Consider the following 23,796-nt stretch of genomic DNA (forward strand, 5'->3'; position numbering starts at 1 on the left):
TGACTGAATACGTGAGATGAATCAAAGTCCTGGGCTTGGTGGATCTACATGGATAACCTACACGTGGGAGAGAGAACAGATTAGCAGACACTGCTCATTCACCATTAGTACAGTTCTTGATGAATCACAAATAGAAATCCAGGCATTAGTTACCATCTTACATAATCACAGAATCACAGAATCACAGGATGGTAGGGGTTGGAAGGGACCTCTGTGGGTCATCTAGTCCAACCCTCCTGCCGAAGCAGGGTCACCTACAGCAGGCTACAAAGGACATTGTCCAGGTGGGTCTTGAATATCTCCAGAGAAGGAGACTCCACTACCTCGCTGGGCAGCCTGTTCCAGTGCTCCATCACCCTCAGAGTGAAGAAGTTCTTCCTCATGTTCAGACGGAACTTCCTGTGCCTCAGTTTGTGCCCATTGCCCCTTGTCCTGTCACTGCGCACCACTGAAAAGAGTTTGGCCCCATCCTCCTGACACCCACCCTTCAGATATTTGTAAGCATTTATTAGGTCCCCTCGCAGCCTTCTCTTCTTCAGGCTGAACAAGCCCAGCTCCGTCAGCCTTTCCTCATAGGAGAGATGCTCCACTCCCCTCACCATCCTCGTAGCCCTTCACTGGACTCTCTCCAGTACCACCTCATCTTTATTGAAGTGGGGAGCCCGGAACTGGACACAGTACTCCAGATGAGGCCTCACCAGGGCAGTGTAGAGGGGAAGGAGAACCTCCCTCAACCTACTGGCCGCACTCCTCCTAATGCATCCCAGGATCCCATAAGCTTTCTTGGCAGCCAGGGCACACTGCTGGCTCATGGTTAACCTGTCGTCCACCAGGACACCCAGGTCCCTCTCCGCAGACCTGCTCTCCAGCAGGTCCGCCCCAAGCCTGTACTGATGCATGGGGTTGTTCCTCCCCAGGTGCAGGACCCTGCATTTGCCCTTGTTGAACCTCATCAGGTTCCTCTCTGCCCAACTTTCCAGCCTATCCAGGTCACGCTGAATGGCAGCACAGCCTTCCGGTGTATCTACCACACCTCCCCGTTTGGTGTCATCAGCAAACTTGCTGAGGGTACATTCTAACTCTTCATCCAGGTCATTGATGAAGAAGTTGAACAAGATTGGGCCCAGTACTGACTCCTGGGGGACACCACTAGTTACCAGCCTCCAACTAGGCTCAGCGCCGCTGATGACAACCCTCTGAGTTCTGCCATTCAGCCAGTTCTCAATCCACCTCACCAACCATTCATACAGCCCACACTTCCTGAGCTTCCCTAGGAGGAAGTTATGGGAGACAGTGTCGAAAGCCTTGCTGAAGTCTAGGTAGACAACATCCACGCTCTCCCCTCATCTACCCAGCCAGTCATGCCATCGTAGAAAGCTATCAGATTGGTCAGGATTTCCCCTTGGTGAATCCATGCTGACTACTCCTGAAAACCCTCTTTTCCTCCACTGAAATTTGGTTGCAGAAAGAAAGTATTTCTCTAGACAGTCTTAGCAGCTAAAATGCCATTAGCAGAAATCTCCACAAATATTTATTTGAGTCTAGTTTTAAATGACTGTATGTGAAATGAGGGCAGGCTCTGAAATCACAGCTCAGAGCTGTAGTGAACCCTCTTGCAGACACCCAAACAAGAAGTCTTTCTAGCAGCGTAGCCTGGTGTGGAGGACATGGACGGGATCACAATGCCTTGGTCTCATTTGTGGCTCCGGACCTGTCTTGTGGTAAGACTTGGCTTGATGATTAGATATTAGGAGAAATTTCTTCGCTGAAAGAGTTATCAAGCACAGGAAAACACTGCCCAGGGAAGTGGCTGAGTCACCATCCCCGGAGGTGTTTAAAAGATGTGTAGACGTGGCGCTTAGGGACATGGTTTAGTGATGGACTTGGCAATGTTAAGTTAACGGTTGGACTTGATCTTAAGGGTCTTTTCCAACCTAAACAATTCTATGATTCTAAACTATTCTATGATTCAAATCTAAGACACTTGCATCTCTTCACCTCTGCAACCCCTGTCAATAGGGGTATGAGTGTAAGGCTGTACAAGTGAGCAAACCTAACAGCCAGAACAGCAGTGTGAGCATGGGTTTGTTTAACACTGAGCATGTTCCCCAGCACACCTTTGGGTCAAGCCAAACAGCTGTCTCCCACAAATGTCTCTGCATTGCAAGGTGACTGTATCTGGCAGGCTGGATGACAAAAACCATCCTCATTTGTGAGGAGAGTTTAGCAGCATGAGCACAGGCTCCTGTGCTCTTGCATATGGAGCCCTGGCCAACTGTATTTAGCATAGACGTAGCCTTTTTTGCTACGGTAAGGACAGAAAAATCAGACATAACTGGAGAAATATTTGAAACTCCTTTTAGCAGACCTGTGTAGAACAGATGAATATCACTAACCATCTGCTTGGCTGGTCCCTCTGGTATTTCAAGACATGATACTGGACCAATTTATATCTCCTGAAAATTTAATAATATAGTACTATTATCTTGTAATAAATAAATATCTTATAATAAATAAGGAACAGATTACAGTGCAAGAATGACTTCAGGATCCTTTCAAGTAGCACGCTGCACAGGGGCTGATGTAACGCATTTAGAGTTTTGCAGTATGATTCAACCCTGGTTTTTCTTTATGGTTCACAACTAAGAGGTAAATGAAGTCAATACATGAACAGAGCACCTGTCCCAACACAGGGATGTAGATATGACCATTTGTTGGAGTTCTTAGAAGCCTGTAGTTCTTTAGCTAGCTGTAATGCAGCTGACACAAACTACTAATGAACTTAAGATGTGTTTGGAACCATTTAATAGAGGAATTAATTTCTCAGATCACTGTCCACTGCAAATGAAGGATCCTGACCTATGCAAAGACAGAGGCAACGTTGGCTGGTGTTAGAAATACAATGCAGGAGCTACCTACACAGTGTGCAGATTCCATAGAAGATGGCATATTGTGCCAAATACCCTAATGACAGTATGGCTGACAGGAATAAGGTCATACATCTTAGCAAGATTTCTAGGAAAAGAGGAAGTATGATATTCTTTTAGACTGAAGTTGTTGTTCCCATTATTGCTGAAGAAATAAAAGAATATATGGGGTAGTACAGTTGACAATAAACAAGGCATAATCTTTAGAAAAGAGTCATCATTTGTGTTATAATAAAGAAAGTGCCTTTACTTAATTTCTTAAGATGGCTACTGCAGGCTTTATCTCTCATTTAAATGCATTCACTGTGCTTGCATAAACGTTTGTCCATCACCCCTGCTTAGACTGGACATTTCTTGGAGCAGCGCAGAGTCTTCTGCTAATGTGTGGTGCAAGTATGGCTGAACAACCAAGCGCGGTGAAGAAGCTCTGTCACCAGGGCATCTGATCGCCCAAGGCTTCTTCTGGCCTTGATCTTACAGATTGGTTAAGACCACACATAAGACCAAGAACCCGTATTAGCTCAGTATTGGAGCCAGTTTTGTTTAATATCTTTGTCAATGATCTGGACGAGGGTGTCAAGTGCACCCTCAGTAAATTTGCAGATGACACCAAGTTGTGTTGGAAGTGCTGATCTCCTTGCAGGTAGGAAGGTTCTGCAGAGGGATCTGGACAGACTGTACAGATGGGCTGAGGCCAATTGCATCAGATTCCACAAGGCTAAGTGTCGCATCCTGCACTTGGGTCACAACAACTCCATGCAATGCTGCAGGCTTGGAGAAGAATGGCTAAAAAGCTGCCCGGCAGAAAAGGACCTGGGGATACTGGTTGACAGCCGGCTGAATATGAGCCATCAGTGTGTTCAGGTGGTCAAGAAGGCCAACAGCATCCTGGCTTGTACCAGAAATAGTGTGGCCAGCAGGAGTAGGGAAGTGATTGTCCGCCAGTACTTGGCACTGGTGAGGCCGCAACTCAAATACTGTGTTCATTTTTGGGCCCCTCACTACAAGAAAGACATTGAGGTGCTTGGCAGTGTCCAGAGAAAGGCAACAAAGCTGGTGAGGGGTCTATAGAACAAGTCTTACAAGGAGAAGCTGGAGGAACTGGGGTTGTTTAGTCTGGAGAAAAGAAGGCTGAGGGGAGACCGTCTTGCTCTCTACAACTACCTGAAAGGAGATTGTAGTGAGGTGGGTGTCAGGCTCTTCTCCCAAGCTGCAAGTGATGGGACGAAAGGAAATGGCCTCAAGTTGCATCAGGGAAGGTTTAGATTGGATATTAGGAAAAATTTCTTCACTGAAAGGGTTATCAAGAATTGGAACAGGCTGCCCAGGGAAATGATTTCATCACCATTGTCAGAGGTATTTAAAAGACATGTAGATGTGGTGCTTAGGGACATGCTTCAGTGGTAGACTTGTTAGTGTTAGGTTTGTAATTGGACTCTATGATCTTAAGGGTCTTTTCCATCCTAAATGATTCTAGGAGTCTATTCTACATCTCTTTTGCCTGTCAAGGGCTTGCCACCAAACCAGCCTTGCTATCTGAAAGCATAGAGAACTTTAGATATAGCTCAGCCATACCCAATAGGTCACCTTCAAGTTGTTTCGAGCATCACCATGTTACTCTCAGACAAACTTTCCAGAAGTCGTGGACAAGAAAGCAGCATACTCTTAGGTGTTCTCAAAAGCATAAAGGTCACTGGTAAGTCATAGAAAGTGTGCTCTGAGGTTGAGATTTGTTGATGTGTAGGAGGATGGGGTCTGAGGGAGCAGAAGACAGACTGAAGAAGGCGTTACAGGACCCTAACTGGCATTAGAAAAAGAAAGGCTCCTGAGCTGACTGAAGAATGTGATAGAGCAACTTCTTCATGCTTTATTTAGAAAGAAATGAAACCAGATGTGTTTGGGAGCAGGGTGTGAAGGGGCTGTTATGCTCTAAAAAAAAAAGCTGATGGTATTATAGGGGTCTGGTTGCCAAATTTACCGTAAGCTAAGCTTGTTGAATGTGAACCTTTTCCTCCTGCATCCCGATCCCAAGAGCTCCGATACGGAGTGTGTGTTTTCAATGTAATTGTAATATTGCACACTGACAGACATATTTACTGCAGAAAGAGAATCGGAAGGCTGTGTACATTTTAAGGAGTAGCCCAGTAGTGGAAATACACTAAGACGAGCATAAGCTCAGAAAAAAAATCATCTTTCAGGAATTTAAAAGCACTGCTCTATTAGCCTGCTTTGTTTTCAGGTCCTGAAGTATTTTACAGGCACAGAAAAAATGCAGAGTCTCCTCAGTACATCTGCTGAATTGGTAATCTGATAATTCATGTCCATCCTTTCATCCTGTCTAGGGACAGGAGATAACAGTTCCAGCCTGAACCAGGCAACTGGGTTATGTTGGGAAGAAAGAAGCTTTGCTGTTCTCATCTGTCCCATAAGACCTTTGAGTGATAGATAGTACTGTCTCTCTGATTTTACTAAAACTGCCTGAAAAAGGAGTAGAACTCTGAGAGTCTCATTTCATTTTAGGGTGGGTTAGTATTTTTTTCCCCTCTTCCTGTCCTCCACTTTCTTCTGTGAAATTGAAGAGAACTGTAGTACTTTGATTTTGCTCTTAAGTTTTTTGACACCAAATCTAATGAAGTATTTGTTTGAAATAAACTCAACTTTTTGCCTGATAGACACAAAAGGTACAGATATATGACATGCTCCTGGAAAGCGTGCAGATCTTTGGGTAATCCAGCCTAAGCACAGGGTTCTTAAATGTGCTCAAAATAATTTGGATTTCAAGAATTTGCCTCTTATTGATATGATACAGGCTCATTCAAGTGATTGAAATTTCAGGAGGAAACCAAGAGACAACATTTATCCTATAGCAGTAGTTTCCACATGGGCATGAGGTAGCAGCTATCCAGACCCATTCTGAGTTTGATGTGCTGTACTGCAGCCTAATTTTCCAAATTTGCATTGTCAAAGTTTTCCCATGGTCAAAGGACAATCAGTGCAAAATGAAAAAAAAAATACAGGAGCCCCATAGTATAGTAAGAATGGTCTTATGGGGAAAAAAACTTAGTGGAAAATATCTTTTTAGAATAGTAACCTTTAACGAATATCCTTCTCCATGTTTAAGACGCCAATGTATGAGTCAGGCAGATAAGTAATATGATTTATCCTTTTTTCAAGTTACTTCATGCACAAAATTATTTATGTGAAGCACAGAATGAGAGTGAGCGGGATGTAGAAACAGAGGTAACTTAGAAAAATTTTACTACAAGACCTTTTTTGTGAGCTAATTGCAAAGTTTGGTGTTATGGTCTGTCAGGTTGGTGGCAAGAGGAACAAGTGCAGCTCCAGGAATGAGTTGCAAAGGGGTGTCTTCTGCATCATTAATTGAGCTGTCCTGTTTCAGTAGATTTTTGTGTTCATGTGTCCACATCCAATGAATGTTTATTCCAGAAGTCAGAGCAGCACAGGAGCTTAACAAATCTTTCTTGTCTCTTTGCAACTAGATTACAAGGCTATGAGTCTCAGTAAGTGTTACATATTTGTTTTACGTGTTAAGAGCACTTGCCAACACATGAGAAGTTTATCCCTGTTAGCTGTCACGAGGGAGATAAGTTTATCAGATCTCTAGTCAGCTGCTGAGCTCTTCTTCATGCATTTGGCGGTGGGACAGAAATACATGTATTTGACTTTCCCCTTCTTGACCCATGTCTCTCCTGTCTAAGTAGGTTGTTGCATATAATGTTCCTGTTCTGGCTAGTCAGAACTTCAAATGGGCAGTCTTCAGCTCTCTTCTCTCTGTGTATGAACTGCCCTTGATTTGAACAACCTTAGACTCACAGGGTCCAAGGGAAGGAGCTAGCTGATTGGTATCTCCAGGGGCAGATGTGTAAATAATCCAAGAGAGAGAGGAGAAGAAGTTTGACCAGCAAATCAGGTAGACTTTTTGGAAGGAGCCAGTCCCAAGGTTTAGTCTCTCGATGTCCAGAAATTGTTATGGCCCTTTTTTTGGTTTGTCATAACAGCCCCAATAATCACCCATAAGCTGGCCAACCCTGATGGTATTCATATCCTCAAGCTAGGGAGATGCTGTCACTTCATAACTTACTGTCATTATCCAATACATAGGGAGACTGTAAAAGACTGGTACCTTCAGGGAGTTCAAACATTGATGAAATGAAGCTGTGATTGTCAGTGAGGTAAATATATCCATTTCTAATAACCCACACATTTTTACCTGTGATATTGTTCAAATTGCTGATGAAGGCAAATATGCATTCCATATAGTCGAAGGATACGCATTCTGGCACACTTGGCTGATTCTCACTATAAGTAACAGAGCATAATTGCTGGTTTTATCTGTCATGCTATTAGGCAATGTGACATTTTGGTGAGCTTTGCTCTTATAGGTATAATTTCTCCCAGCAAGTATTTCTGTACTTTATGGACAGGCTGTAATGTTACGGTGCAAATCTGTTGTAGTTTGATTTCGGCTAACATCTGAGTGGCCAAAATATCCCCTTCACAGAAATTACACTCTCAGCCTCTTTATCAGTATAATTATATGTTGCTTTAAGTGATTTCTCAGTGTTTTGATAAGCACCAAAGTTTCTCAGCATTATACCCAAGGAAAGGCTAGGCCTCTCTCATGTCTCTCATTGCTGCCACAGTTTAATGTGCCTGGCCATGAGTGTAGCAACAGAACAACCAGTGCATGCTTGTCACAGGAGGCAAAACATGTCTTTCCTCCACCTTCTTGGCTTCTGAGATGAGTTTTGGGAGAAGGTGCTACTACAACCTTCCTCAGGTTCTCCACAAAAGATTTTACAGGTGGGATCAAGTTTTCAAAAAGCAGAAGTTCAACAAATTGTAACCAGATAACATCCTTAAGCTTTGGAGCTGCTAAAGCCACACTCCTGTGGACCTCCAAATCAGGTCTACATGTACTACTTCCATCTCTTCACTTGCAAGGTTACGACACTCATTGGGATTTTGTTGACCTAAACACTAATGTATGTATCACCCATTGTGGTTTTGTGTAGAGTACACAACAGGGTATGTTCACGCTCTTCAACTTGCAATACCTGATTTAGGCTGACTACTTAGGAAGCTAATACCATTATGCTCCTTCAAGGGATTATCATAAGTGTTTATATCAGGTTCCTTCCTCTAATGCTATCTCTGAATTAGAGTCTAAAGAGATGCATAAACATTGCAAGGGGAAGTACAGGGTGGGTGCTAATTATGCCCAGTGCTCAGCAAGGTTGGCGGGACATGAAGGAGTCAGTTGCACTGTGTTGTATGCTGGTCTCAGTGCTGTAGCTGTGGAACCAGCCACCTTAACGCATGGGTCCCGTGTTGATACGAAACTGAAGGTGACATGCAGTCATACTCATCTCCCATGTCTGGCCCCACACACTGCACCCTGTATGCTCTGTTCATAAGCTTATTTATGTATTTAAATGAGTATTTTAACAGTATCCTTCATATGAGCACCTTGGCAGTTGGCAAAATGCACATCTTTAAGTAGAAAACATGTTGAATCATGTGGTGACATGAGTCCTTCAGGTTAAAAATAGGCTCTTTTTGGCTTTGAGAAGCAAAGAAGTGAAGCATGTTGAAAAAGTAGAAGGAGCACTCGTAAATAATGCATGTACTTGAATATACAATGCAGACTCTTATGGGTATTGGGGTCCTGGAAATGGCTACAAACTCCTTCTGATACCCAAGGACCTAATAATCACTCCTTCAAATTTCTTCTTAAATTCTTCTGTATATGACAGATGCACTTCTTTTGTGTGAGAAAAATAAGGAAAAGATCAGAATCTGACACACCAGCTAATGAATCTCAGTCAAAACAGGGGAAAATATGATGAAAATGTGTTTTGTTTGTGATGTTTTAGTTTTTTCATTCATTGAAGTTAGCAGGAAGCTGTTGTTTATAGGTGTTGTTTCTGGACATATTTCAATGAAGAAAATAAAGGGAAAATTATAGACTCTAACATATCTGTGTGACCAACCACATCATCAGTGACACAAAACTTGCTTAATTATAATATCCTTCTAAAAAGAAAATCAGTTTAGATGAGAAATAGAAATGAGGGAGAAAAAAATCACTTCTCTGTCTTTTGGTTATTTACATGACTCCTCTTGTACACTCCTAGTAAATTACTAACAACCTCAGAAATATTAATGATTTAATTTCTATTACACATCAGGGAAGGACAGATTATTTTCAGAAGAAATCTGAGTCACAAAACATGTGACTTGCCCAAAGTAACAGCAAGTCAGCTGTTGAGATGAGAAATAAATCCAACCTCTGCCTTACCTCCAGCTCTTCATGCATCCTTACTACATGCTTTCTTCCTCTTCTGGTGTAGTTCCTATTCAAGTGTAGGATTTTTCACTGTGGACTATTTGAGGTCAACCCCATGGGGAACACAGATGTCGCAGCATCAGTCTAGGTGAACTTGTCTCAAGGGTATACTCCGGGTCCTGACTTGTCCTTTCCTTGCACCAGTGAAGTGTCTGTTTTCTCTGCAGGAATCTTTTTTGCCTGAAGAGGAGTCAGTGAGCGCTGTCTATTGATGGTAATGCCAACCCTAGTTAGAAATGCCTCATGGACTCCTGTTTCGTGGCTTAGAGATTGTGAATATTTTGTATTCATCCAGGCATCAGAGTTCTTAATTATTGTATTTTTTAATGCATGAGGCAGTGCAAGGAAGAAGGGGTGAAGGGCTAGACAGCAGCAATGGAAGTGCCTCTCAGCATTTGTCTATATGTGGTAACATCCTTGGCTGTATCTCAGCACTGTGACTTTTCTGACCCCCTGCAGGCATCACCCTGATGGGACTACAGAGTGTAAGAGACGTCTAGATGTGCATGAGGCCAGCCTTCATCTGTGGGGGCTATTATCACAATTTGGAGAGATACAGACCTGTCAAAGACAACTGGAGTTTTATGTCCAAATGGTGTCTGCTGCCTTCGTTTCTAGCCTTTGTGTTTTGTGTACCCACATTATGATGATTTACCAGTTTTGGGGTACTTTAGAAAGTCAGTAGCAGTCTTTGCCCTGGTGTTTAATACTTGCTGTTCTGTTGAACAGGGTAAAAAGGGAGAACCAGGATTCCCAGGAATCAATGGCCTGATCGGCCCTCAGGTAAGCGGTATTTTCTTAATTTTCATATAATACATGGAAAAATATATCTTGTGGCAACAAGTGACTTGGAACCACAATGCAGCATGCCATGACCTAGTTCTCATCCGCACTGTCTTTGGTATTTCACCTTTAGGAGCCAAACTAATTCATCCTGTTGTGATTGAGAGCAGTCTGCCTCTCGGGCAGCAATTACTCTTATTTTCCATGGTTTTCCAGCACCTATGAAGAGGGGCGTAGGGAAGTGTTTTGTACAGCATTTCCCCATCGCTTGTGCCTAGAGCAGTATCATTCCAGAGGGAAAGCAATGATTTGTGTTTTCTAATATTTAGGACAGTGTCTCAGCTAATCGTTGGCTGTGCGAATTGGCAATTGCAGATATGCCTCCTGTGCTGCAGTCTTGAGGGACGAAGCAGTTTAAAAGGCATTTGCTGTTCAGAAAGCACACTTCTTTGAGGACAAGTCTGGTTTTGTGGCTTTGATACTCACATTTCTACTTGTTATAGAGGGATAGGTGTTGGCTTATTGAGGAAGGTAGAAGCAGGGACTTTAAACTTAATGTTCATTATCTCTGTGAGGAAGTCTTAAGTTAATGACCCCTTAGCTCCTTTGTTAAAAGCTTTTGGCAAGATAGTGCTCCAGACTGCACCATCTGCAACATCATAAGGGCAAAATAGTGCTGTGTACATTATGCATTGTCAGAGAGAATTTGGCTCCACCTTGCATCTACACGTACTGTGCTGTGTTATAACACTGACACTTGCCTGTGGCTTGGTTTCTTACTAACTTTGTAGCCAAACTCAGCTGACCCAAGTTACGTTGTAGGGTCACCCCTGCAATAAGAAGAATACCTGCAGGAATGCCCTCAAGCAGGAAAGATGCAATCTCACTTTAAGCTGACCACTCAAGACAAAACTGAGCTTTTCGTTCATTCCCTTTTCAGTAATAAATTAATGAACTGGGTCTTTGGCTTTGGTATTTTGTTTAATAGTTGATGAAGTTTTGGGCAGCAATGAAGAGCCTCCATCACTACAGCTGTTGGTGGTGTATTGCAGCAAACAGCACACTGTAGACAGCAGATTCTGATTTTTCATTTATTTCCTCTGGCAAGCTGTGGCCTTGTAACAAGGAAACATGATCTAGAAATAGTTTCTGTGGCAGACTTCTTGTAATGAGCATTTCACATGTCTATGGAGGATATCAGAGAGGCAATGCAAGGGCTTGTGACCCTGTGCAGGTGAGGACCCTGGTGTCCAGCTGGGAACCTTGCCCTGAAAAACACCACTTGATACTAGCTTACATATTTTTAAGACTTTTTCCTTTTGTACTGTGTCTGATTTGCAAGTATTTCATCAGCAGCTTTCAAGAGGAATGAAGACAATATTTCTAATGGATTTAAAAGATTTTGTTGTTTGTTTTTTTCCATCGGATAATGTTAAAATGTCCCCCCCAAAACTTCTGAACTACAGGGAGAGGATTTTCCTTGCTTTTGAGAGAAGATTTTTCTCCATGCATTATTTCTGAGATATCTGACACCATCCATCCAAACATTATCATCACACTTGTTCAGCTCCAGTTCCCTGCAACTTTCAAAAAAAACCACAAAAAGAACGTGTTAGAAATTTTATAAATGTGTCTGAGAAAATTGCTGACATAGCATTAAGTAATTTTCCTTTCAGCACAGGCTAAATAAAATTAGCAAATTTTGTGTTAGTTAAAATCGCTAGCCTCATCGAGGGATACTTCAGCTGAGTAAGAATGGAAAAGATATTGTTCCTATTCCTGCAGCAGCACTCTGTTCTGGACATATTACTGCAGATTTCCATATTTCTGTTTGGAGAAAGTGCTTACATTCAGTTTGTGACAAAACGGCTTTTCAGCTTAGCAGCACTTTTTGTGACGTTAGGTTTTTGAAGCACTCCATCAGCATTTTGGTTTTTTTTTTCTTAATAAGACTATGCCCCAAAAATACCAAGAAAAAAAGTGGTTACCTTATGCTGTAGTTACATGGATATTCTTCCAAGTCATGTATGGAAGCCTGTGTGACCTATTCCTGTGGTATCTCCATAGTGTTTACTTGGTCATACGTAAACTAGATTAGATACTAAAATAACCTGCCTTTCCTCTGGTATTTTAAATTTCAATGTACTTTTGTTTTATGACCTGATTCTCCCCATTAATAGGTGTGTGGGCAAAAGGAAGGAGTGGATATAGGAGCTGTAAAAGACACTTTGCTGCTGAAAGACATAGAAAAGACCATCTGAAGTTATTGCTGGGTTTTGTCAAGAAAAATAGTTGCTGCCATGCTCAGTCCAGCTGAGAAGCCACAGAAAGATCAGGAAGCTGTGCAAGGGAACTAGCCTGAGGGCTACTCTGGAGCAGGGTCAGTAGATCCGGTGATGAACTGCAGTTGAGGTGATGTTAGTCTGACTCTCAAGGACCATTGACTCGGTGTGGTCACATTTGAAAGTTAGTTTAAATATCAGATCCTGAAGCAGCAGCTAGGAGGCAACTTCTCAGCTAGCCTGGGGATATTTTGTGACAATAGCTTAGGCCTAGTTTTGCCTCTCTTCTTGCATACACAAACTCAGACTATATTTTAATACCAAAGGATTTTTAAGTGTTTTTTTCCTTCTAGATCAGCTGTGGTGGTGGACAAGTCCATGTGATTATTTGTTCCATGTTGTCCAGTCAACACCCCCAAAAATGAGCATTTATTTTCCAGTGACCTTTAGAAATGCTGCAGCTTGCAACATCATTAAGCATGGAGTAGACACTCTGGGTCTTATTTTCCCTGTGGATATGAATGATTTTCCTGCAGCAAGGGCATAAACATCTGAACTCATAATGTGTTTATGTTGTTATTATTTATTTGTACTATTTTAGTTTCCAGGAACCTTAATCATGGCCCAAACTTTTATTGCAGTTGGCTGTTCAAATACAGACTGAAAAATGAGCATTTCTGTAAAGTGCTTTCAGTTGAAATAGATTGATGGGTACCAAGGACAGGAGGCAATGAGGATGTGCATTTATGCGTGGTCACCCTAGATCTCAGCATACCTTGTCTACTATCCCATCATCTGTTTGTAGGAAGAGTTCAGAGAAGGGGCTGAAGGCAGTTGATGAGGCACCTTTGCAAATGTTTGCAAATGTAATAAGGCCTCCTTAGGAGGAGGAAGGAGACCTGCAGTTAGGCACTGTATGCTAAGTGAGCCATGAAGGCTGTGTTCAGAGGCTCAGCAGAGAGGGGAACTGATGCCCAAATCCTAACTGAGGGCTCAGACACTCTGAGCTCTATCACTGAATTACCAGGGCTGAGACTCAGCTCCATATGCAAGCACTTGTTGGGTTAAGGATGGGGATGCTGGTGTCTGAGGTCCTGTTGATTAAGATCCAGTTAATATCATCATTTGAGCCCAAAGCTCTCCTAAAGCAGGTACCTACGGTCCACCGAGCCACTCACTAGATTACCCAGGCTGAGCATGTACCTGCTGTCCACCTGTGAGATAGCAAAACAACTCACAACTCTTTGAGTTTTAAGCAGAAATGCCATACTTCACAGTTGCAACATCTCTGGGCTGTTATTGAGGTTTATCTTATGCTAGATAACCTGCTGGTATAACTAAGACCTGCAAGGAAGACCAGTACAAAATATAACTTTTATGGTCGTGGCTGTCAGTGATTTAATTAGTATAGACTTGTCCGTAAGGAGTGAGATCAAGCCCAGTTTTTCTTAAGTAATTCAGGAAATAGATTGTGTCTTCTGAAATGCATGCTGTCCTTAACCTCCTTCTTATATTGCAAGTTAACACTGAGAAATGTAAGAAAAAGATACAGGCCCCAGCTCCAAAGCTCAGACTGAATTCAAACTATGCCAGTGCTTCTTGAAATTAGAAGATAATGCTCAGAGCTATCTTTAATAAGATCTATACCTTTAACAAAAATAAAGGAAAAAAGTCTTCACCAGTGCAGATCACTAATAGTAGTGAAACAGAAGACCATAAGGGAGGTTTTTTGTTGTTTTTCCCATTTGCTGTACTGAATCAGTAAACCAGCTCAAAGCAAACACATAGGGAAATAAATCTTCCTCTTCAGACAAAAGATCATGTCCATATCCTACACTAAGGGATGAAATCAAACAAATACCACCTTTCACTGGAAGCAAGAAATTCTCCTGGCGAGACTGCTACATACAAAGTCAACTTTATTTGGTAATTTTACAGAGCTGGAAAAATAATTCAGAGAATTTTTGTTGAAAAACTTTAGTTTTAAAAATAATGTTGGAATTTCAATGACAATGCCACCTGGTGAAATAACTGGAGACCTCATTTTCTTATGAATTATGGCACTATTACTGAAGCTGACTACAGAGCATGCATCATAGGTAAATGCTTAAATCTATTGGCTCTTTCAGCTTTTTGGTTTTCAGTGTCACCAGCAACAGCCTTTTTCTATATCCTCTTATCTTTTTCTTGGTTTGTAAGGCAGGATTTAAGCAAAGAGACCAATATGATGCTGTAATGCAGCATTGCTGAAAAGAATTCATAGTACTTGTGCTGGTGGATACTGTAGTGCCTAGGATGAGAAATGAAGAGCAGATCTGAGGAGCTGATCCTAGAACCCACTCGGATGCAGCAGAGGAGAAACGGAGAGTTGGAGTAGCAAGGGACATAGTGAGACACATGGACTGCTCCACAAAACTAGCTGCGACAGCCTTATGTCTGATGGGAGAGAAGTGGGAATAAAGGGGAGACAGAGCAAAGCCAACATGAAGGGGATTTTCTGAGAGGTGAAATTGCAGAGAGTAATTGGTTTTGAAGCAGACAAGCACAGATGCTGGAAGAGAAAAGGCTGTCAGCACCATAGCTATACATTTAGCTACCATTGTGGCAGCAAACAGGATGCTCCTGTGTGTCCCGGAGGTTATTCTCATTCATAAAGCTGGCACACTGATGAAAAAGCCCAGACCACAGTCTGTTTTCACGTGGGTTAAGAGCTAATCTAAACCTTTCTCATAGTGTAAAAGTCATTGGCATGGAATAATATGCAGAAAAAATATCTGTGCAAGCTTTGCCTGCAGAGGTACATGTCTGGAAAAGCCACCAGGCTTCAGTTTCCATCTTGGAATGGCATTTGTTCACCTTCCAGTACAACATAGCCATGCCTTCTTTCATGGAAAAGAGATTTAGGCAGAGCAGCCTACTGATGTAGTCACAGACAAAGGTTTTTGTTCCTTTTCAGAGCTTCCCTAGGGAGTACAGAACCTAAATCTTAATGGTTCTGCCTTTTCCAGCCTGTCTTTCAGCAAGCAACACATCGGAAGAGAACATCTTTTAGTGGATCTTGGAGAAGAGGCACAGCGTTTCCTCGAATATGGAGAGTGTCAGATATCTTTCCTGAGAGCTAGCCCTGCATTACACTGGACAAGGAATAGAGCTGGGTGACACACAAGCCTGGTCCCCCTCTGACCCCAAAGTTTTAAAGATGTCCCACATGACACACATACACCTCTACACACTATTTGGATTTTAATGAACGTCTGAAATCTTTTTGTTTCAAAACAGCTTACTTTGGTTTGAACATTTTGAAAACAGATCCGTGCTTTGCTTTTCTTCTCCAGACTGAGTTTATGTTGTCCTGTTTTAGAATAAAGTTTTCATATATCAGGTTTTGCTTCAGCATCTGGGAAGCACACGTCACTCTCTATCAGCCAGAAAAAAAACTTTACATGATTATTTTCTACTACTTCAGAGTTTTAAGGGGACAACACTAGGGACTGGATTTGGGAGAGGGGCTCTAATCTGTACAATTCATCACAAGATATCTGAAAAAGGTAATCAATTTAAATCAAGTACTTAAATCTGGATTCAGTCAAAAAAGGGAAACAAAGAAAACAGATGGCATGAGATTTTGGGGTAAAGTATTACAAACTGTCCTGCTGCTGCTGCTTTACAGGTTTTTTTTATCACAAATAAATTCTGTCAGATTTGTTCCTTTCTAAAAATTTAGAAAGAATAGTCCTTGCTCTGAAGTATACTCAGAAGTCAGGAGAAGGGTTATGATAACAGGATATTATATACGAGTGAAACTGATTTGCTCTGGACAGTAGCAAAAGGGAGGGCTTTGTAAAGGACACATATGATGTATTTCTGCAATTTCTTGTTGTTTTGCCATTTTATTTCTCTTTTTCCCAGTCACTTGTTGTAGCCCAGGCTGCAGAAAGCTATAAATCCAGTAGGATACTGGATGTACTGGTCTACGCAGTCAGCTGGAGCAGACTGTCAGCATCCTGTGCATCTCCCAGGACTACTGGTGGTTATTGCATAAAACCGTTGTTTCTACGTCCATCTCAGAGACGCTTTTATCAGAAGAGCTTTCCATTAATTGGGTGTAACATCTGTTGGTGCAACACATAGCAAAGCTACCTGAGTAAGCCAGTCTTGGGCATTACATCCTGGATGGTTCTCTCATGGAGAGCAATGAAATGGAATTATTAGTGGCAATTTAGGGTAAGGATCAGTCTGCTTCCATTTCAAGACTTATGGTTGCACAATGTTCTTGTGGTCCAGAATATAGAAAGTTTAACAGAATAATTAGAAATTGCCTCAAATAGTGAGAATATCAAGAGTTGCTAGCAGAAATAGCTGGGATGAGGAGGATGTAGAACGTCAAGTTTCAGGGATTACCCTCGTTGCTGACAGATGCTTGAGTAAGACTTCTTTTAGGTCAGATTGACCCCTATCTGTACTCTGTGGGGTAACTTGCATCATACTTGGGGATGCTTGGGCTGAGGCTTGGTCCTGGCTGGGGTTTTCACCTCTTGATAGAAACTTCCTGTTGTAGGGCCACGGAGAATATGTGTTTGATGGTGGGAGGCGGTTCAGTTATCGGCAGAGAGAGAGAGAACAAAATTGGGCGGTTAGGGAGGAACTAATGGAATTGGCAAGGAAAGTCCGCAAAGGTAAATTCTGCACTTTCTTTCCTGCACTTACACACAGTCTACTCTGGTGCTGAATCAGTTTGTTGTTGTTTTTCAGAATGTACCTTTGCCTTCTTTCCCAGTACTGCAGCCACACTTCACAGAAGCACCTTCTTGGACCCCATATCTTCTGCAGGACCTCTCAGCATTACCATCCTCCTAGAGGTGGAGTAGGGCCAAGCAGAACTTCCAGCTCTCTGGTGTCTGAGGCCACTCCACCCAGTTGTGTCTACAGTGTGGTATTTTCTCTTAGAATCATAGAATGGTAAGGTTTAGAAGGGACCTTAAAGATCATCTGGTTCCAACCTCCCTGCCATGAGCAGGGACATCTTTCACTAGACCAGGTTGCTCACAGCTCCATCCAACCTGGCCTTGAACACTGCCAGGGAGGGGGCATCCACAGCTTCTCTGGGCAACCTGTTCCAGTGTTTCACCACCCTCATGGTGAAGAATTTCTTCCTAATATCTAATCTAAATCTGCCCTCTTTTAGTTTAGAACCATTCTCCCCTTGTCCTATCTCTACACACCCTTGTGAAAAGTCCCTCTCCATCCTTCCTGTAGGCCCCTTCAGGCACTGGAAGGCTGCTAGAAGGTCACCCCGGAGCCTTCTTTTCTCCAGGCTGAACAGCCCCAATTCCCTCAGCCTGTCTTTATAGGAGAGGTGTTCCAGCCCTCTGATCATCTTCGTGGCCCTCCTCTGGACCCGCTCCAACACTTCCATGTTCTTCTTATGTTGGGGGCTCCAGAGCTGGATGCAGTACTCCAGGTGGGGTCTCACGAGAGCAGAGTAAAAGGGCAGAGTCACCTCCCTCGACCTGCTGGCCACGCTTCTCTTGATGCAGTCCAGGATCTTGTGCTGGGCTAATTTGGACTGTTGATTCCTTTTTTTGAATGGCAAAGCCTCTTTTAAGTGATGGATGGTCTTGACCAGGTGTGTCCTGAGGAGACTAGAGCTTCTTAACTGCAGCACCCTTCTGTAATAGCAGCTGAACCAACATCCCCAGAAGCCGATGCAGGGCTCCTAGGAATTATGTCAGCAGAATCAGTGCATCCCAAGGCACATTTTTCTGGGGAATTTTTAGTTGTGCTCACATTTGAGGCACTCTACAAATGCGAACACATTAGTGAGATGACTTCATGTCTGTTCTGAGTCGCAATGAAAGCAGACCATGGGAGCCAAGTTCATCTGCAGGTCCCTTTCTTGGTCGCTTTGCCCCATCTATTGGTGAGAGGCTGTCTTCTCTTCAGGCTGAATTTTACAAGCGTACTCTGAAAAGACTGCTTATCTGCTACCTTCTCTGCCAAACCATGCCACAAATAACTCCTTGTCCTCACTTTTTTTACACCATTATCTTCTCTTCAGCTACATTTTTCCTTTAATGTGAAATGCTAATATTGATTCGTAATACCTTAATCACAAAAGCTGTGCTTTGTGATATTGACACAGGTCTAGCAAGGAAAACGCTGACTGGCCGGTTCCTATCTTGTGTCAATTGCTCACTTTCAATTCTTTACACAGGGTTTGGGCAAGGGGGACTGTTACTTGCTTCTTTTTTTTAAGTACAAACACACCAGAACTCGCCCTATGCTGAAAACAGAAAATTAAGAAAATCATCATGCTGGAAAGACAGAAACAGACAGCTAGGGTAAAACTTCAACTCAGTCATATATCCATTTCTCACATCCGTCCTAGTGTTGTTTGCTTAGGTTCTGAGCCAAAAAATAGATGAACACATGCTTCATTATGAGCACAGGAGAAATCCTGTCTTGTCTAGAGTGGAAGCTGGAAGTAACAAACACCTTTGCATCTCAGGCAACCTCTTAAGACCTGTTGAGTATGGAAACAATGCTCAGCTAGGAGTCCAGATTTAACAATTTGCTCAATACACAAAACCAAATCCCTCTAAAAATTGCCTGGCTATTGAGAGAATATTTTCCCGAAGACGAAGAGCTGTTGCAGGAAGAAGAAAGACTGCTAGGACATTTCCAACGGAATGTGTTCATTGAAGTACGAGTTTGTGAGGATCTGTTGCTGTCAACAAGGTTAATGTAGAGCACTAAAATGCTGGTGCACCTGTTTTAAAATACCTGGTCCACTACATTGTCCATTCATTAGTTACTTCAGAGGTCTTTTTGCAGTGGTAAATTATTCGCTTTGAAACAACATTAATCAAGACTAAATTAGGCTGATTGCTACAAGGGATCCCACTCGACAGCCTTTCTGTTGTATGTTACCACTGATGACCTTTAGCTGCTCTGTCTCTTGTACTGGAATGGAGGACGGAGCTCACTTTGTAGCAATAGTGATCAGTGGCTTAAGCAGGAGATCCTGTTCTGCTCATGAGCCTGGTTCCCTAGGAGCTCAGTTTGGCATCTTGCATTTTTTGATACAAGTTGATGACATATAGCTAAGTGCTTTTGCTGTACCAAATCAGGCCCCAACTGCACAGGGAAAGACCTGAGGCTTTCAGTCTCTATCAGAGAGTTTAATAAACTAATTTTTCTTCCTGTCTTACAGGGACCTCCAGGCCCCCCAGGCATTGTTGGACCTCCTGGACCACCTGGAACACCTGTAAGAAAACAGGCTTCAGAGTTTTTTGTTGTTGTTTTATGGGAAGGAGAGGAAAAAGTAGCCTGGGAGAAGTTTACTTCAAGGGTTTCAGTTGGAGCTGAGTCAGGGCCTTCAGCAGTGTATGTTTTCTCTTGTGTTTTCTCACTGAAAAGCCACAGCTGGTCCTAGATGACAGCTTCTCTGAGCCAAGCATTGGAGCTACAACAGTGCTACCTGGGGACAAGTCAGTGTCTGCAGGACCTCCCAAGGCAGACACCTGACTACTGTGGAAGGGAAAATTGCACTTAAATTGAAAGCAGCAACCTCCATTAAGGTAGCTGCAAAGGACAGAAATACTGATTTTGTTTTTTTTTTGTTCTGGTTTCATTTATCAGGGGCTGCCAGGAGAAATTGGAGTTTCTGGTAAAACTGGACCACCGGGACCAGCTGTAAGTGTTGAGGAACTACTTCCCTTGCCTCCATGTTCTCAATGAACTCAGATATTTTAATTCTCAAGTCTTTGCTTCATTTCCCGCAGCTTGTACACACACAAGGTTTTAATGTGGCTCCTACATTGTTGCCTTTAATGCAAGTGTTAGCCTCTGTTGCCTTTAGTGAATCAGAATTTTACCAGATGCAGCTCCACTATTCCTACACACTGGACCATGATATTTTCTTTATATGATACCTTTCAAAAGTCATTTTGCATTTGCTAGTTATTGTTCTTCCACACATGGGGTTTCCTGAATCAGGCTGTAGAACTCACAATTAAAATCTCGCATTTAGCAGAGCATCGCAAGTTCTGCTGGCTGTTAAGTCAAGAAAGGTGAATTATGAAATACTTTGTATTAAGAAGTGCCACCTACAGCCTGCAGTGCTTGTGTATTGACTGGCACTCAGAAAGGGGACAAAACTTTTTCTGACCATTTTAAATGCATTACAGGAAATAATTTTAATTCTTACCTTGCTGAACAATTCTGTCACCATGTGTTGTATAACTTAATTATAAGATTCTATGTATTGTAGAAGAAATTAGCAACATTTTAGACTTTAAAACATCTTTATAGCTACAGATAATAGAGACTAATAGAGAATTATAACTAAAAATGTAATTTGTAAAGTTATTTAAGAAGCCACAGTGCCTAAAATCGCTATACTGTTGTTTCTCTGTAACAACACTGACATCCAGCGGTCACTTACCAAAACTGGGATGCTGGAAACTGAGCGAGAAGATACGTGCGTTGTGAGAACTTGTGTATATTTTGAGTCACAGTAGGGAAAAAGTCAGAACAAAATGTATGAGATGGTTCTTCTTTTCTTAAGCTTAGGTCAGTGGCAAGAGGGATGAATTGAGCGTGCTTATGCTGAGCTTGGTGTTAACAATTTAAACAACAGGCTCTTACAACTTATTATTTTCTCTTCTTCAGGGGTTGCCTGGCAAAGATGGATTCAATGGGCTTCCTGGGCTTCCAGGTCAAAAGGCAAGTGACACCACATACGCTGGTATTAAGCTGCTTGCCTGGACAGCTTATCTGGGTGAGCTAGCAAGCATCAGCAGGAAGGGTAACACATCTTCAGAGCCAAACACCACCTCACCAATCCCACATCACTGAGACACCGGTGAAGCTCCAGGGCCAAATCATCTGCCATGATTGCACGGTACTAAGTTGTTATGAAGATGGAGCTGGTTGTAAATACAGCAGGCATAAGAGATCCTCTTCCAGTCTTCAACTACTTCATTCTATTTGGCAAACACAGCTAAGCATTGAAAACAGAGAAGCTTCTACTGTCACTCAGGAAAGCCAGTGACACTGTCAAGTCAAAGCATGTGTCCAAGGCACAAACAAGAACAAAGAAACGTGGCAGGCTCCAAAGATGTTCCTCTCTTTCCTTCCTGAAGGGCTAGAAAGAAGAGATGCTGTCCACCTAAGGCTGCTGTAGGTCTGTGTGGCAGAAAGATGGTTCTTCATTATTTCCTACTTCTTATGCCACATTTGAAAGCTTCTGCAAATGTCAGATTGCAAAGAATTGTCTCTTCTGCTGTCTCTGCAGTGGGAGAAGGAAGACAGGAGATTTAGAGGTCAGAGACACTCTGGTTGACTTGCCTTTGCTGTGTAAACAAGTGTCAAAGAAATGTGCCATACTTTGACAATGAAGGCCAAGCTAGGCTTTGGGGATGATGACAATATATTGGGGTAAAGACAACAGGTCTTAACCATCCACCACCTTGGACTGCATCAGCAGTGGTCTTCTTGATTCTGATGCTTTAGCACTATGATGCCTACTTGTTCCAGTAACACTCTACATTTATACTTGCCTCTCTTGCTGAGTGCTTGAGCCTAGGTCTAGCAGAGTCACCAGCTCCCATTTATTCATGAATAAAGGTGAGGAATTTGGAGCCTATAACAAATTTATGAGGCTAAAGAAATCTTTGTGTCTTAGCCACAGCCATGTATAGTACCTACTGCACTTCCCAGCTATGTAGCACATTTCAGCTCTTAATCCACTGCAGTCTCTGCTCTCCATGCTGACACCACTCACCCTGAAAGATCAGTTTCAAAGTATTTACCTAAGAAGCCCAGTGGCCAAGGTCCCAATCCCACATTTGGTTTCATTTTTGACAGAAAAAATACAGGTTTATAACCACAAACAATTTGAAGAAACTGAATGGAGATTATGTTGTTCAGGTAATTCACTACGGACATTTTTAATATAACAGTGGTTGACTTCTCTGTGTTATTCCAGAAGTATTCCAGTAGAGTGATGAGTGCTGGAGATGTGGTTGCAAGCACTACTAGAATGGAAAAATATTCCAGGAAACTTATCCTCACATGGTTCCAATTACATCCTCAGGCTGATACTTGGGTTCTGAGTCAAAATATTCCTCACCATCAATTGTAAACATGCTGCACTACCAGAGCACTTTATATATTAACCTCTTGTGTTCCCTCAGGGACAAGAAGGGGAAAAGGGTGAGGAAGGCTTTCCTGGAAAAGCTGGCCCTAAGGTAAGGTGTTTTATTTCAGTTTTCTCTAGCCACTGAGTCAGTCAAGGCCTGATTTTGGAAAGTCTTATACTGAAGTCAGGAGAGTAAGATTCCTCTAAAGTTAGAGCCATAAGAGGATGAGCAGATGTGGCTCATTGCCTTTCTCAGTTCATGGTTCCAAAATACCACACCCTCTTTGATGGTCCTCTCTCAAGTCTACATGTGTAGGAAGATCTGACTCAGCCCTTGCCTTAGGTCCCTCTTGTCTGGGTTCCCAAGCCTTCAAGCAGACAGTTTCAGTGCCTTATGGGAAGTAGGTAGAAAAAAGTTGGCCAGGACCATAGGGACACACTTTACCAATGAGAATGTGTTCTTGCAAAAGGGTCGGGTCCTTGCAAAGTTAAAGGTTTGCTTTTGTTTTTCCAGGGTGAACCAGGGAGCCGTGGCCAACCTGGTGAGCAGGTAAGCAGCAAAAATAGTCTGAGCAGCAAGGCCTACTTGTCAGAGTGATAGAAAGTGACCACATGAATTTGCCAGTAATAAGATCTGTGCAGATCATTTGCATCTGTGATTGAAGATGCAACAGATGGGTGGATGAGACTTATGGCTGGAGAGTAACGCAAAAATTCCAGAACAAAATATGCTAAATCCAATTTTTCACTGAATGCTGGAAAACTGAGTCATCTTGTTCCTGGTGAATACGGAACAAAAGGAAGGCAGAGTGGCTTAAAAGTGCTTGTTTTCCTTACATTAACCCAGGGTGCTGGTTCTAGAAAATGAGGAACTTAAAGTAACTATGTGATGCAAAGAGTCATGCTGTCATTCCTAGGTTGTGAATGCTTGCTAGGAAATAACCCCAGATGACTGTTAGAAGTTACATGGTTATCTTAGTGTCTATGTATTGGGATTTGGGTTTCAGCAGACAACTGCTGAACTCAGTGAAGAACCAGGGAAATGTCCTGTGATTTCCTAAAAGACACAGCTGTCTAGAGCCCAGTCAGGACCACTAACCATAGATGTTAACATTGTCATCCGCATGCCAACTTTTCAACTGTAGGATGAAAATCAGTAGAAAGAGAAATATGTATAAGACAGAGCCTTCCATCTTTGGCATACATTTTCAGATTTTTGAATACAAAGTGTACACCACTCAAAGCCTCAGTCTTTTCTTAATCCTAGCAGTATCAGTCCAATCTTCAGCT

General features: G+C 42.5%; 1 protein-coding gene across 1 annotated transcript in view; it reads left to right on the forward strand.

The window, feature by feature from the left end:
* COL22A1 (collagen type XXII alpha 1 chain) overlaps nucleotides 1-23,796 on the forward strand; it is a gene marked incomplete at its 5' end in the record, with an annotated part of 219,589 nt that overhangs the window by 117,802 nt on the left and 77,991 nt on the right. The window contains 6 exons of the mRNA XM_075417222.1: nucleotides 10,027-10,080; nucleotides 19,576-19,629; nucleotides 20,004-20,057; nucleotides 21,036-21,089; nucleotides 22,562-22,615; nucleotides 23,021-23,056. Coding sequence (XP_075273337.1) covers nucleotides 10,027-10,080; nucleotides 19,576-19,629; nucleotides 20,004-20,057; nucleotides 21,036-21,089; nucleotides 22,562-22,615; nucleotides 23,021-23,056 — 306 coding nt within the window. The remainder of the gene's footprint in view (nucleotides 1-10,026; nucleotides 10,081-19,575; nucleotides 19,630-20,003; nucleotides 20,058-21,035; nucleotides 21,090-22,561; nucleotides 22,616-23,020; nucleotides 23,057-23,796) is intronic.

Source organism: Opisthocomus hoazin, chromosome 3 (assembly GCF_030867145.1).
Source record: "Opisthocomus hoazin isolate bOpiHoa1 chromosome 3, bOpiHoa1.hap1, whole genome shotgun sequence".
Taxonomy (NCBI): Eukaryota; Metazoa; Chordata; class Aves; order Opisthocomiformes; family Opisthocomidae; genus Opisthocomus; species Opisthocomus hoazin.